The sequence below is a fragment of the Aulonocara sp. 'chitande type north' Nkhata Bay genome, linkage group LG3 (assembly GCF_057382095.1).
Source record: "Aulonocara sp. 'chitande type north' Nkhata Bay isolate Kocher_YH1m ecotype deep benthic linkage group LG3, A_spYH_male_GT1.1, whole genome shotgun sequence".
Taxonomy (NCBI): Eukaryota; Metazoa; Chordata; class Actinopteri; order Cichliformes; family Cichlidae; genus Aulonocara; species Aulonocara sp. 'chitande type north' Nkhata Bay.
In genome coordinates this window covers 23,540,831-23,555,280 of record NC_141346.1, presented here as the reverse complement: position 1 = coordinate 23,555,280, position 14,450 = coordinate 23,540,831, and the positions used below count along the sequence as shown (strand labels likewise).

Sequence of the window (14,450 nt, the reverse complement as noted above, 5' to 3'; positions counted from 1 at the left end):
AGACTTCTGAAGAAACCACGCCTCCTGTTACTGCAGGTGAGTGTTTCCTTTAACCAGTGCTGAAGGAGTCATGCTGCACAGCCTCACTCACTGCAAGGAAGCAGATGCATCAGTTTCATATTTGAGGTAAATACTTTATGTTTGGTTGTTTGTTTAATTTACTGTATAATAGAAACATAATGTGTGTCTCTGTGGTTCTAACTGACAGCTTTAAACTGTTAAACTTTTAGCCTCAAAAATGTAAAACTTTAGTTCTCATTAGCAAATTCTGTGGTGATTTAAGGTGTATTTGTTTATTTGTGAGGCAATTTACAACAAGCTTCATTGTAATAGTTATTATCCCTCTATGCTGTACATTACACAGTGTGTGTGCAATGAAGGCCATCTACAGAGAAGAAACAGTTTAAGCATAACAAATAATTACGACTTAATTAACATGAACTCTTACCTTTTTTTGAGTCAAAATAGATAAAATCATTTATTCTGATTATAGTTGAGTGTTGATAGATCATCAAGTTGAGATAGGATGCTGTTTTTAAACATCTACATTTTTTGAGCACAACATGAATGCAGAGGTATATCTCTTTAGTGTGACGATTTCCTTCTTGTTCTACAGAACAAAATGAGCCTGAAAAGCTGGTTTGGATTCTCAGTCAGCCCAGGTAACCTGACACAACTGTATTCAAATGTAAAGCTCAGTACTTGTTTAAATGTGTATAAAAATACTTCAGAAAACTCTGCTTTTCTTCACTTACTATTTTTTACTGGCAGTTGGAAGAAACCTTTTTGTTTTTGACATTGGAGATTATTATTATTATTATTATTATTACAGTTATTTTATTTTCAGTATTTTCTTTAATTATTCACTTCAGAGAATTTGACTTCTTCTCCGGTCATCTGCATCGGTGTTGTCGGTACTGTTGTCTCAGGGGCCGTTCTTCTTGTCAAATACAAGGTAAACAAAAGAAAAACAGTAAATCACAAATTCCTTTTTCACTTTTTCACAAACTAAACACTAATTGATGATTACCAACTTAGGTGTTGTTTTTTGAGAGAGCAAAAATGAAAATAAGACAGCTGACAGAAATTCAACTGAGGCTTTGAGCTGAAGAAAAACAATGAAACCAAACATATAAGTAAACAATGGACATTTCTTCTGTCTACGTCAGATGAAGAAAGAAACAAAGAGAATTGCGTGTTAGAAGGAAGTCTAACCTGAACAACAAGGTTCAGTCAGAGATGAATCAGAAGCACAAAGACAGGGGGGAGGAGAGAGAAATTAACCTACTACACTAAAAACGAATTATAAATGGTGTAAATATGAATGACAGTCATGGCTGTGAGTAAAGGCATGATAGTAGGACACACTTAGAAAAATGTAGAAATAGATACCACAATAAAATTACCAACCATCACATTGAGACTCTGTTGTAAGGCAAACACAAGTTTTTGCTTTGTTGACTTTTGACAGCTTGTTTCACTCTCTCTTTAGTGCCACTGGTGCCACATTTGTGTGTACAAATCTAAACAAAAGTAAAGGTGCACTGATGAAAACATTTTAAATAGTATGTACACTAAAAGCAAACCATTAAAAAAGCATAAAAAATCCACTTGCATAAACTGAAACAACTTCCACGACATGTATGTACTGAGCTCCTGATCTTTTTAAACACAGAAGACACAAGCTGAACTCAAGAGGAAGGATGAGGAGACTGAGGTGCTCAAAAATGAGGTAACTCTATATAACAAATTAAAGCATTGTTCTGATCTGGAGTGCCCAGGGCAGATCCAGGACACAGTGGAAAGACTACATGTCTCTACCAGCTTGGGAGCTGCTTGATGTTCCCCAGAGCTGAAGCAGGGAGCTGGGAAGACGGAGTTCTTGGCTTTCTTGCTTACACTGCTGCCCCCATTCTACAAGCCTGGATGAGCAGATGAAGATGGATGGATGTGATAATATGTCACTGCTCTCTTCATTTTTGACCTGAGACAGATTGGCAACTCTTCCCCCATTTATATGTAGCTATTAAGCTAAGCTCTGGGATAACCAGTATGACTAAAGTAATATTGATCCTCCCCACTTTTGTTAGCTGGAGAGACTTCAGTGGCTGAGAAATGACACACTTAAGGGGTAGGGGTCACAACGGAAGTTCACCAAGCTTACCTCTGCTATCAAAAGGATGGAGAAAGTAAATCTCAAATACCAGAGGTGTGGACTCGAGTCACATGACTTGGACTCGAGTCAGACTCGAGTCATTAATTTTATGACTTTAGACTTGACTTGAAAAAATGTTCTAAGACTTGTGACTTGACTTGGACTTTTACACCAATGACCTGGGACTTGAATTGGACTTGAACCGGTTTACTTGAAAAGACTTGATATTTTACCCCAAATATAAAATTTAACATGCATATTATAAAGAGATTGAAAATGTGACGTCATTCACGGGTAGAACCGCAAAGGATTCTGGGAACTCGTGGCAAGTGGTACTAGCGCACGCAGGCTTTCAATTAAAATCAGTTATACAGCGATAAAAAGAAACACAAAAATGTCAAGAAGCTGTTGTATTATTAACTGCAATAGCCGGTCGCATGACAGCCACGGGAAGCTGACGAGTAAAGAGATCGGTTGTTATCGGATTACGTCGTTGAAGAGAAATTGTTCGAGCCATGTTTCCGAAGTAACAAAGATGCGACGGATGGCCTGGATTGCAGCCATTCAAAGATCAAATATAACGTCCCAGAACACTCCAGCTCACAGGTTAGTCTGCTCCAAGCATTTACATGAAGGTCAGTCTGCTGTTGTAGTTATTACGTATTTTATCAGAACATAATTGTTGATGTAGGTTACAAGCAAGTCTGGCGCTGAACAGAAATTGTCGCGCTATGCTCCTTTATTTATTGTGCATAAATAGTGAATTATCCTGACACAATATTGTGTTTCGCTTCTGTTATTATGGTACATTGACAAAAACATATACTTTTATTCACAGGATAAAACAGGTTTTTTGTATCACTAATTGCCCAGTACGATTACAGCATACAGTATTATTGTCACTGCTACATTTCTGTGATGCTACCAGAAATTATTTCCACTACTAATTAATTATCGTTGAGCTCAAAGGTCCTATTAATAAACGGTTAATGAATGTGTATTTATGACGACGATTTGTGAGACTGGTAAACTTATGATACGTACGATGGTCTTTCGTTCTACACGGTGCATTTCAAGGTCCTGCACCCATCCGTCGGTAAACTGTACCTGGGCTTGTTGCAGTGACCTGAAGTTACTAAACTTCATGAGTGTATGCACTCACTCCAAGAACCGTATGATTATAAATATGCATATAAATATCCTACGATGAGATAGCTGACTTCATCTAACTAGCAAATGTTTTCCAGGCTACGTTGGTGATGCAGTTTTTTTTTTAATGTGTATGATATTTTTGTCATGCGATTTTAAAGCCGGTCCTACAACCGCATCCAAGAATAACATGCAGCTTATCTCAGAACTGTCGGTGAAAATTATTCTTGGAGCTAGGTTTAATTGAGCTGCATTTTAAAGAGGTGCAATTTCACAATTTGTGTATATTTTCTAAGTTCACTATTTTGTCATGTGTTGAGAAAAACACAGATTTTAAAATTACATGGTCTAATATTTACATTTAGCACATAACTGCAACATGCTTTTTTTCGTTTTTTTGAATGACTCGAAAGGACTTGAAATTCAAAATTTCAGACTTGTGACTTTACTTGGACTTTTACACCAGTGACTTGAGACTCGACTCTGACTTGCCTGACATTACTTGAGACTTGACTTGAGACTTGAGGATAAAGACTTGAGACTTACTTGAGACTTGCAAAACAATGACTTGGTCCCACCTCTGTCAAATACATACACAAACCTTCTTGTACAATGTCACCACTGTTCCATTAAGTTTGTGTCAGATCACAACAGAAGTCATCTCAAGGGACTTATATGATGGGGAGGCAAAACCACTTAAAGAATGAAGCCTTTGTTAAAAGCAGAGTGAGGATACGCAGCAATGTTTACTGTCTCTTCAGTTGGAAGGCAAAGTAAACAAATCTCTACATAAATTAATAAACATTTTATACATTTCTAGAACCAAATCATGTAATCTGAAGGTGCGTTGTAGGGAAAGGTCAAGATCTTTAGGTGACCCTGGTATTACAGACACAGCAGAAATACATTTAAACTTAATACAACAACATGGTTATTCATGTATTTTTCAGTTGGAGGAAAATGTAGACTTAGGGTCCAATCACTCTGTTCTAAGAATGAATCGTTGCAGAAAGACCTGCAGACCCTGAAGACAGAGCTCGAGGACAGCAAATCAGAGGTTATTGTCTTTTATTTCCTTTACCTCTGTACATTCAGTTTGATATCAAGTTATATTTCAATGCACTGAATATTTTTATATGACCCCATCAACCTCCTTCTAAAGGAGGACTAGAATGAACAACATTTAGCTATTTTCTAGTGCTAAGATTGTTGCCAGTTGCTATAGCATCAACATGAACGCTTGTTCACCAACCACCTGGCTTTCAGAGAGCTTTCTTCACTTCAATTAACAGTCAACTCAACTGTAAAGTGATTTCTCATTTTGAAATAATGTTTCCCTTTGCCCAAGTTAAAAGACAAAGCAGATGAAGTCATGAAGCTCCGTGCTGAGAAAAATAGGAGCACAGAAAATGAAAAGGAACTGCAAACCATGAAGCTGAAGATTGAGGACAAGAATAAAGAGGTACATGATTTTGAGGTTACTTAGAATCATTCAAAGTGAGTACTCTTACTCACAGGACACACACAGCAGATAGTAGTTAAAATATTTATTTCAAAACATTAAACAATCTGGAACCATCACAGCAAACGTTTTTCTCCTTACTCAGCTGAATGATGAAGTATCAACACTACAACGTCTACTTAATAAAGAGGAGCAGAAGAGGAGGGATATTGAGATGGACGTGCAATCCCTGAAAACAAAGGTGGAGACCAAAGATAAAGAGGTAACTTCATTTTCATTTTTCTTTTTATTATTACATTAACCTATTACCTTATATCTTTTATTTTATACATTCAGGTTTGAATTTTACTTCAAATACCAACATTTTTGAAGATAATATATTTTAGTTGCAGTTTCTCTCTATTCAATGTCCTTTTTTGAAGATAATTACTGATGTTTAAAATAATTACATAAACTAAAATAATCAGGTTAAATATTTAATATTTGATTTGTTTAGTTAAATGTGTTCAATGTTTCTCTTTCCCCTGAGTTAAAAGAAAAAGAGGCTGAACTCTCGAAGCTCCGTGCCGAGAAAAATAGAAGAGAACAAGATGAGAAGGAGCTGCAGACCATAAATAGGAAGCTTGAAGCCGAGAAGAAAGAGGTTCATATTTTGTTCCTTAGACTTAATGTCTAATATTCGAATGCACAATAAAAAGTTGACATGCATTTTCTTCTGTAATTATGTTGTGTGCAAATGTATCTCTACCATTTTCCCTCTCCTCCCAGCTGAATGATGAACTAGCTGAAGTTCGAAATCAGCTCAGGGAACAGCAGCAGAAGAAGAAGGATGCTGAGATAACTGTAGAGACACTGAAGAAAGGGCTTGAAACCAACAGTACAAAGGTTTTTTACTTCAGTTTTTTTTCAGTTTTAAGTATTATTTCATTAGCCCATTACACCATATATTCTGTTATATTGATTCTGTGTTAACTCATGCTTTATTAATCTGTTATAATTTCTCTCTGGAACCAATGATCTCTGTTCGCCACATATTTTGTTTTTAAAATTAATGTTGATATTTTTAATGTTGACATTGTCCTTTATTGTTATTATTTTTTTGATGGCCACTGCAATTTTGTCTAAAATCTGAACGCAATAACAGCTTTATTCCATCATTTTGGTTTGTAAATATTTTCCCTATCATAGTTGAACTGAACAAATAGATAACCTATGCAGTACCTAACAGAAGCTTTTCTCTTTTATTAAGAATGACTCTGTTTTCCTTTTCTTCAAGGTCAAAGAGCTAGAGGCTGAACTTTTGGAGGTCCGTGCTGAAAAAAATAGAAGAGAACAAGATGTGAAGGAGCTGCAGACCATAAATGTGAAGCTCGAAGCCGACAAGAAAGAGGTTCATATTTTGTTCCTTAGACTTAATGTCTAATATTTCTATACATAAATAAAAAGTTGACACGCGTTTTTTCTCATCACAGTATGTAATCATGTTGTATGCAAATGTACCATTTTACCTTCCCCTCCCAGTTAAATGAAGAAGTAGCTAAATTAAAGCGTGGGAAATAGAAGCAGATGTCCTGATGTCCTTCCTGAATGAAGGAGCTTGAGACCAAAGACATAAAGGTTTGTATCTTTCATTTAGATGCATTCACCAAGGTCTTCATTACTGATTTTTCACTGAAAGACAAATGTATTCAAATAACAAAAATTTCAAATTAGGAGTTCATCAAACTATCTTTAATGTGATTTTAGTTATTCTCTGTTTAAGTGCATGGAAATATATTGGTTTTATATTTGTACATTTTTTTTAATTTTGTTTCTCTTTTTTTCAGCTTCTCAGTCATTTGTACACATAGTAGGTCCCACCCCACTTACGTATGTTCAATTCATTATTATTAACTACTTTTATATTTTTACATCATTTTTTTTATATTATACTACTTAGACATAGACAGTAGGGTTGTGGGTCAGAATGGCCTTTTAATCATGCCAGCTTGCATACTATAAAAAGTGCTTGCGTGTAGCTGTTAGGATGCCTGGGTCGTTGACCCAGGGTTTTTGAGTTTATTATTTATTATTTCTAGTCTTTGGTTTCTTTGAGTTCTGTCTTATGGTTTATGTCTCTGTCTTCTCTAGTTGCTCTGTCTCCCCTGTCAGCTGTATCCCCTTGTCTAGTTCGCGTCTCTTTGTATCCTTAGTTGCTATATCCCCGTGTCCAGTCAGTGTCTGTGTTTGTCTGTGTCTGTCTGCCCTGGTCCCACGTCTCTGTTCCCTCTGTTGTAGTGCCTGCGTGTGAGCCTGTGTCTTTTGTTCAGTCTGTGTTATGGGTTTCCTGTTTTACTTTGAAAGTCCATGTCTGATGTTAATGTGTCTGGTTTTGCTTCCCCTTGTCTCGTTAGGCCTGATTTGCCCCAGTTATGTTTCCCTCCTGTTACCCATTCCCTGATTGCTCCCTCTGTGTATTTAAGCCCTGTGTTTCTTTGTGTCTGTGTCGCGATCTACTGTTTACCTAGCTGTGTGTTCTGTCAGTCCTCCGGTTTAAGTTTATTTTGATTTTTTTCCAGTTATGTTATATTTTGAGTTCACGATTGTCTCCGGAGTCTGCACCTTGGGTCCTATTCCTGCCTGCACACAGCCACTCATAACAGTAGCAGGAGATCTAGCTCATTTTTTTTTATTTCCTTCTAATTTTTTTGTTTGTTCTATTTTGTTTTAGTTATTTGTCTGTCATAGTAAATACCACTATCATATACGTATTGAGAGTGATCTAAAAGTTATATAGTTATACTCAGAGTTTATTCATTTATTTTGAATTGATAGTGTCATGAAACCATCTGTGATGGACCGAGTTGAACAGGAGGAGCCCAGGAATTATTAGAAAAATATAGTTTCCATTTATTTAACCCCCAAAAATTATATTTACAAGACTAATAAATGTTTAGCTCATAAAAGAGGTCAAAGAAACAAAACTGAACTCAGGCAAAGACTGCAAACTTAACAAACCAAATGACTGCCCAAACATACATAATTGACCTAAACATGAAATGACATACAAGGGTATATATAATGGCTGAGCAGACCATTGTGACACATGAGGGGTAACAAACAAAACACAATCATAAATCACGAATGCAGTACAATCTAGTTTGTTAATAAACTAAACACTAAAGAAGAAAATCAAAAAACCCCATTAAACCCTAAACTCAAATATTTAATTAAATACAAATACTTTGTTTTTAAAGTAAAGAAAACACACATTCCCCCTTCAGCAGGAAGTGGTGGTGTGGTCCAATTATCTTCCTTTGTATTTAATGGTTTCAAACCCTGGCTACCATCTTTTGTCCAGCAACTCCCAGGGATGATGGCAGGTAAGAAATAAAAAGACAAAGGTTAGTCAGAAAGCAAAGAAATGAAGTAGTATGAATACATAAGTGAACTAAATGTGCGCGCTTACAAATAGAACAGATGTATCCAAACCAATCAATGAAGTTATTGGCAACTAAAATGTATTACTATGTTCAAATGAAGAATGAAAATACAAACGTTACCAACTTTAGAGTGTGGCCATGGGTTTGGCCATCACACCATCCTAGAATTGACCATGAGAACGATAAAATTACCTGTTTATCTCTGTATTGTTTTATTGTAAAGCCCAGTATTACACTGTAGTTTTTCATCTTTGAATCTTACAGTCAAGTTAAATGTTATACATCTTGTAATCATATGCATCATAACATGGATTTATCACAAATTATGTTCTGGGTGTGAAAAGTGAAGCCAATTAAGCAAAGTTTGTTCAACTTATATTAATTATAATGACCAGCAGGGGGAGACTACTGTGCAAATAAATGTACTCAGCTGTAACTTATGTAGTCATTCATTACAGATTAACCTCTCTTCTTATATTTCCTTCTCTCTCAAGTTTGAAGATAAAATAACGGAAATCCAGCAGCAGGAAACAGATGAACAGCAGAGAGAGGAAGCTGAGCAACAAGGGGAGGTCCTAAAACAGGAGTTGGGAATGGGATTTACTTAACATGTGTATATTTGTAAAATAGATGCATTATTAATTTAGGAATTAACAACACATTTTTATTTTGAACATTCATAATAAGCAAAAGGTGTTTTTGTTAAAAAGAAGAAAAATATAGTTAAAAAGTATAGTTTATACATGCAGCTGAAAACCATTCACTCCGGAGCTGCTCATCCACACACCAGCAGCAGGGTCCCTGCACAGTTTAATTAATATAACACCGTGCATTGTTTGCACAAAAACAAACACATACGATAAATGTTAGTAACAAAATAGATAAATAAAATTTTTACAAAAGACTTTTTGTCATTGTCCTCCAGTCCTCTTGTGCTCACTCACTGTGGATGTGCATCTGTATGTACATAGTGCTACATGACAGTATGTACAGATGTTTTTTTTTTCTCCAGACCTAGATAGACAATTTACTTTCTACTCATTCTTGGTAAGGGAGATTTATTTATGTACGTTTTTTTGTTTTTTTGTATCTATTTACCTGTTTTGCCAAGATAAATGTTTTGTTTATTATTGAACATGAGGTCAAAGTAGTCAGAAAATCACCTCAAATTTGAAAAAATAAAATAAAACACAAAACTAAACCCAACAACAACCCACAATACCTCATGAACTGACGATCCTATTTTATTGGTAGCTTTCCCTTCACTCCACAGCCATGCTGAGGCCTTCTACTAAAGGTAGCATAGCCTGTTATGTATAGGTCAGACATGAGTGAGAGAGATAACTAAAGCCATACTGGCTTGGATGTCACCTCAGGTCCCTGTCAGGTGTTGAGGAACCAGGACACAATGTTGAGAAGTGGACTACTGGACTAAGAAAGTATAGACATGGACAAGGGATTAGAACAGGGCTAATGATCCCACTACTGGCCAAAATAAAGGCAGTGTTTATAACTATTGGCAGCAGGCTATCCATAAGCGAGGGCTTGGAGACTGCCAAGCAAAGACTCTCAGAGATTTGGGAGTCTTTGCACATTTGGGAGTCTTAGCTTGAGAGTCAAGGCTGGAGAATGAACCAGCTGTACTCTGAGTTGCAGGGGAACAGGATTCCTGATCCAACCCCACCAAGGCTGGAGATGGAGGGATACTGAAAAGGGATATGAGAGAAGGACAGAACACATAACAATTTTTATTGGCTAGTGGATCACTGAACATCAAACTGATAGACAGTGATAAACACAGAGACCTGAACTGATTCATGCCTATTGGCTAAAGAAGCTGACTGCACTCCAAGAGCATCTGGCAGCACAAATGAACCTATTAGCCTATAAATGAACTGCTATTAGACCATGCCAGACAGTCCTGATCTCCAAGAATACCCAGAAGAGACCACTGCCATCCAACTACCAGCCAATAACCTGATTCAGTATCACATGGAAGCTTCTGTCAGCCATCATATCAGTTAAGATGAACAAGCATACTGCATGGTTCAATACACGAGTGGAGCACAGAAAGGAAGTGGCAGGGGTAAAACAACAGAGCAGTTAGCTGAGACTGCAAGACCAGACCTACAAACCCACACACATGGATCCTGGGATGTTTAGAAATGTATGGACAACATTTTAATTTTTTTATCTTGCAGATTTTCAAGTCAGAATTTCAAATGCACTGTGGTGCCAAGCACATATTGTTTGCCAAGAACAACTCGGTAAAATCTCTATAGGCTCGTTTTATTCACGTGAATCTCTTAAGTATTATTATTATTCTTTTCTACTTCTTATTTCAGTTATTACATTATGTGACATTGTCTAAGGCAGGAAAGGCTGGAGGAAGAAAGGGGCACATTTAATCAACATCATTTCAATGATGTTGAAATTATCATTGTTTGGCAAGTTTCCGTGTTAGCACGAACAATGACCTGATCCAACAGATCTGTATTGTTGTGTAATGGTACATGTAATGCAAGACTCTTCAATTCTGCTTTTTAAAGTTTTATCTGCATTTTAGTTCACACACTTTATTTGTCTTTGTGATGAATGACATCTACATCTACAAATACATTTATCTTTGTATCACACATTACTCCTTGCATACAGGTGAAGAAGGGCACTGATGCTCTTCTGCTTGAAATTTCTATGACTTGTAACATTGCATTTAGTTAATAGAACTGTTTCCTTGTACGGTGTTTAGAAGAGAGATGGATTAGATGGATTTTAGCAGTTTTACCCAGTTTTAGCTTACAGGCATGAAACATCACACTCATACAGCCAGGAGAGCTCTGAAATCAGAGTTGTGCTCCCACTCCTTTATGCACTCCAAGGAGAAAGGCAGGAAGTCACAAATTGATCATACCACATATCAAAAGGCTCGCTATGTAACCTAATGGAACAATGGGCATGCTGTTTTGTGCCCTTGGCGTTATCAGCAAGTGCAAAGGGAGTTGTCGTCTCCATCAACTGAGGCTGAAATAAGTTCATCTAGCTTTAGAAACTATTTCACTGTTACAGTGCCACAACAAAGCATATGTACAAGCACTTAAACTCTTTAAATGAGAATTGTAGAAATTTTCCATTACGCTTCACTATATTATTTTTATATAAATGTTTAATTTAGTAAATTGTGTTCACCATTTTAATAAGATGTCAGTAGTAATATACCTATACTTTTTTGCCCCCCACACCCCCACTTCCCCTTCCCCCCTGCACGTACATGTGTGTGTGTGTACGCGTGCGTGTCCCCCTGTAGTAGCCACTTTTGCACGTGCATGCGAGTTCAGGGGTCATATGAGTTCACATGTGTTTAATAGCGTTTTATTTAATGAAACCATTATGTGTTTTAATTAAACTCTTTTTAAAGGATTGTATAGGTCTCAGAGCTCTGTTATTTAGACATAGATGATTTAATTTAACTAGTTTAGGGGTATTTTAACTAGTGAGGATCATTTTGCTTTTTCTTTAGTGCTCTGAAACACACAGAGGCTAATAGTTTATTAGTTTATTAATACATATACAATAAATGTGATTCTGATTCTGAAATAAAACCTTTGTTAAGTTCAGTCCTGCCTGCGTGTCTGCAACTCTACCAGTCACACAGAGTGCTGCCTGACAGGGACCTCAATTAACCTAAAAAGTTCAATGTCAGAGTGAGCAATAACGTTTGTGAAATTATGTCTCAACTTCAATTTTAAATGATATCCACAAAGCTCCAACTTCCTCAAAATTTCACCAGTGCTGTTGCTTAACGGTTTATATGATAATTAGTTTATCCACAAGTCACAGACGTTGGCATGCTTTTCTTGGTTATCTCTAGTTTGCATGGTAAAATGAATAAGGGAAAAAGTGTAAGAAGAAAAACTACCAGAATATGTCATACGTTTAGTAAATCTTTGGAGAAATGTTCTGAGATGTTTCTGTCATGACATATTTTTTTCTTCACGTGTTTTCAGTTTTTGTGTAGTTGTCATATTTTTGTTTTGATATAATTTGCTCAAGATTAATTTTTAGTCCTCATAATTTGACATTGTGTGCTTAGCGCACCTGAGTTTCCTATCTTAGCTTCTAGTCATCGTTCTAGTTGTGTAATATTTGTTATCATCTTTTTTCAGTGCTATCTTTTGTTATTTATTTTTTTTTTATTTTCTTTGTATTATCGGGTATATTCTTATCTGCTCTGGTCCCCAGTTTCTGTCTTCGCTCTTTCCTTGAAATCTGCCATGTCTCCAGTTTGTTTCTTTGTTGTAATCTTTCTCTTAGTATCATTAATTTCTTGTTTTACTTCTGTGTGTGTTCTTCCTTTATTGGGCGTCCAGTTTTAGTTCCTCCATAGGCATTTTGTTAGTTATCCCCATCTGTGTTCTCACCTCTTGCCTTCTGCCTCCTTATCCTCTGTGTATATATTGTCTCAGGCCTGGCCTTTGCCGCGTTCTCCATCTTGCTGTGTATTGTTTTTTTTTTCTTATTTGTTCCTTCTAGTTTCCAAGTTTCCTCATTCCTTAGTTTGTAGGTTCTACTTCGCCTAAGGTTTTGATTATGAAATTCATATACTTTAGTTCAGCAATAAAACAGTGCGTTTTTTATTTTTCAACAATTTGACATGTTTTTTATTCTTCTTAGAGACTTGCAACACAGATTCTGTTCTAGGGTTCAGAAAAATACTTCAAAAAACAGTCATACTTTTCTAGTTGGTTCACTCTTCTGTTATGGTGTTCAATATGAATCACTGCTATTATACAGTAGCTAGCTTCTTCAGATTTAACTTTGTTGCAGTCAAGCAAGTTTATATCATTGAGTCTGTCTCCATGATTCTGTCCCTGAGTAATTAATTAAAAAAATGTCTGCAAATTGTGACAGTACAATCTGACCACGATATGGACCCAGCACACTCCGAGATGTACGAGCATCGGGAGGCAGCCTTCACCCAGCTGGAGGAAGAGCTCCACTGGAAGCCGTGGTGCGTCCCTGACTATGAGCACATCTTCCGTGGAATTCAGCCGGCTTTTGGACGTCCCCGGAGCTGCTGAAAACCCTCACTGCACTGTCACTGACTGGGACAGAAAATGGACAGAATAATAAGGGCTGTTTGTGAAGTGATTTTTGATTGCAGAGTTGTTTCTCCCATTTTTGATTTGAAATAAATGCAGTACTGTTATCACTTACTATGTTTGACCATCTCCAACAGCAGAATGATTTTTTTTCTCCATGAGCATAAGTGTTTAAAAACATCCAAATCAATTACAAAATGGTAAAAATTACAAATAGTTCTATGGTCACAAAAGTACCTGAAAATAAATCCATGTTCAAAACCACAACACTTTTGTGTGCATGAAACAGTGCCATGGTCTATGGAAGGATATTAGTGAAATTCAACTTAAAACCAGTCTATTTGTCCTAGAAGAAAACTGGAATGGGTTAGCAGGGGAGTCATGCGTTCAACTGATTTTTGAAACAAAGGGCAGAACTCATCCACTTTGACTGCAACAGTATATTTTCAGAATCAGAATGAGAATACTTTATTGATCCCTAGGGGAAAATATTTTTCGTTACAGTGCTCCATCATAAACAAACATTAACAAAGACAGAAAATACACTAAGTAAGAATAGCACAATATATACAGGCATATATATACATAAAAGTCACTTATTAATAAATAGCTGAAAAAGAACATGTGCAAGAAGGGTGTAGCTGTTGCAGTAAACAGTGGATGCGTTGTACAGGGAGATGGCCACAGGCAGGAAAGATTTCCTGTGTCGTTCAGTGGTGTTTTTCCGTAATCTCAGTCTCTCACTGAACGTGCTCCTGTGACTGACCAGCATCTCATGGAGTGGGTGGGAGGTGTTATCCAACATTGTCTTTATCTTGGACAACATCCGCCTCTCCGACACCACCTTAAGGGAGTCCAGCTCCATCCCCACAACATTACTGGCCTTACGAATCAGTTTATCGAGTCTGTTGGCATCTGCTACCCTCAGCCTGCTCCCCCAGCATGCAACAGCATAGAGGATCGCACTGGCCACAACAGACTCGTAGAAAATCCTCAGCATTTTCTGGCAGATGTTGAAGGACCTCAGTCGCCTCAAAAAATAGAGACGACTCTGGCCCTTCCTGTAAAGTGCTGTGGTGTTTTTAGCCCAGTCCAGTTTATTGTCAATGTGTACTCCAAGGTATTTATAGTCCTCCACAATGTCAACACTGACCCCCTGGATT

The 14,450-nt window shown here is 36.9% G+C and overlaps 1 protein-coding gene across 5 annotated transcripts; it reads left to right on the top strand.

Moving 5' to 3' along the window:
* LOC147334655 (uncharacterized) lies at nt 1–9,335 on the top strand. Of its 5 annotated transcripts, XM_086273677.1 has the most exons (13): nt 1–126; nt 617–662; nt 873–955; nt 1,676–1,732; nt 4,299–4,361; nt 4,653–4,766; nt 4,912–5,028; nt 5,296–5,409; nt 5,535–5,651; nt 6,043–6,156; nt 6,288–6,383; nt 6,593–6,635; nt 8,683–9,331. In XM_086273677.1, exons 2-11 carry the CDS (start codon nt 623–625, stop codon nt 6,324–6,326), a joined length of 858 nt encoding a protein of 285 aa, XP_086129803.1. In that variant the 5' UTR covers nt 1–126; nt 617–622; the 3' UTR covers nt 6,327–6,383; nt 6,593–6,635; nt 8,683–9,331. The 5 variants fall into 5 exon arrangements, with proteins under 5 accessions (XP_086129803.1, XP_086129806.1, XP_086129802.1 ...); XM_086273680.1 differs by having other exon boundaries at nt 4,314–4,361; nt 6,593–9,333; XM_086273676.1 differs by having other exon boundaries at nt 6,593–9,333.
* The last annotated feature ends 5,115 nt before the right edge of the window (nt 9,336–14,450 follow it).

What these genes read in the sequence shown, in the direction of transcription:
- LOC147334655 (XM_086273678.1), top strand. Translation starts at nt 623, where the DNA reads ATGAGCCTGAAAAGCTGGTTTGGATTCTCAGTCAGCCCAG. An exon ending in TGGATTCTCAGTCAGCCCAG is followed by an intron (nt 663 to 872) that starts GTAACCTGACAC and finishes TATTCACTTCAG; the next exon opens with AGAATTTGACTTCTTCTCCG. An exon ending in CTGAGGTGCTCAAAAATGAG is followed by an intron (nt 1,733 to 4,298) that starts GTAACTCTATAT and finishes CTCTGTTCTAAG; the next exon opens with AATGAATCGTTGCAGAAAGA.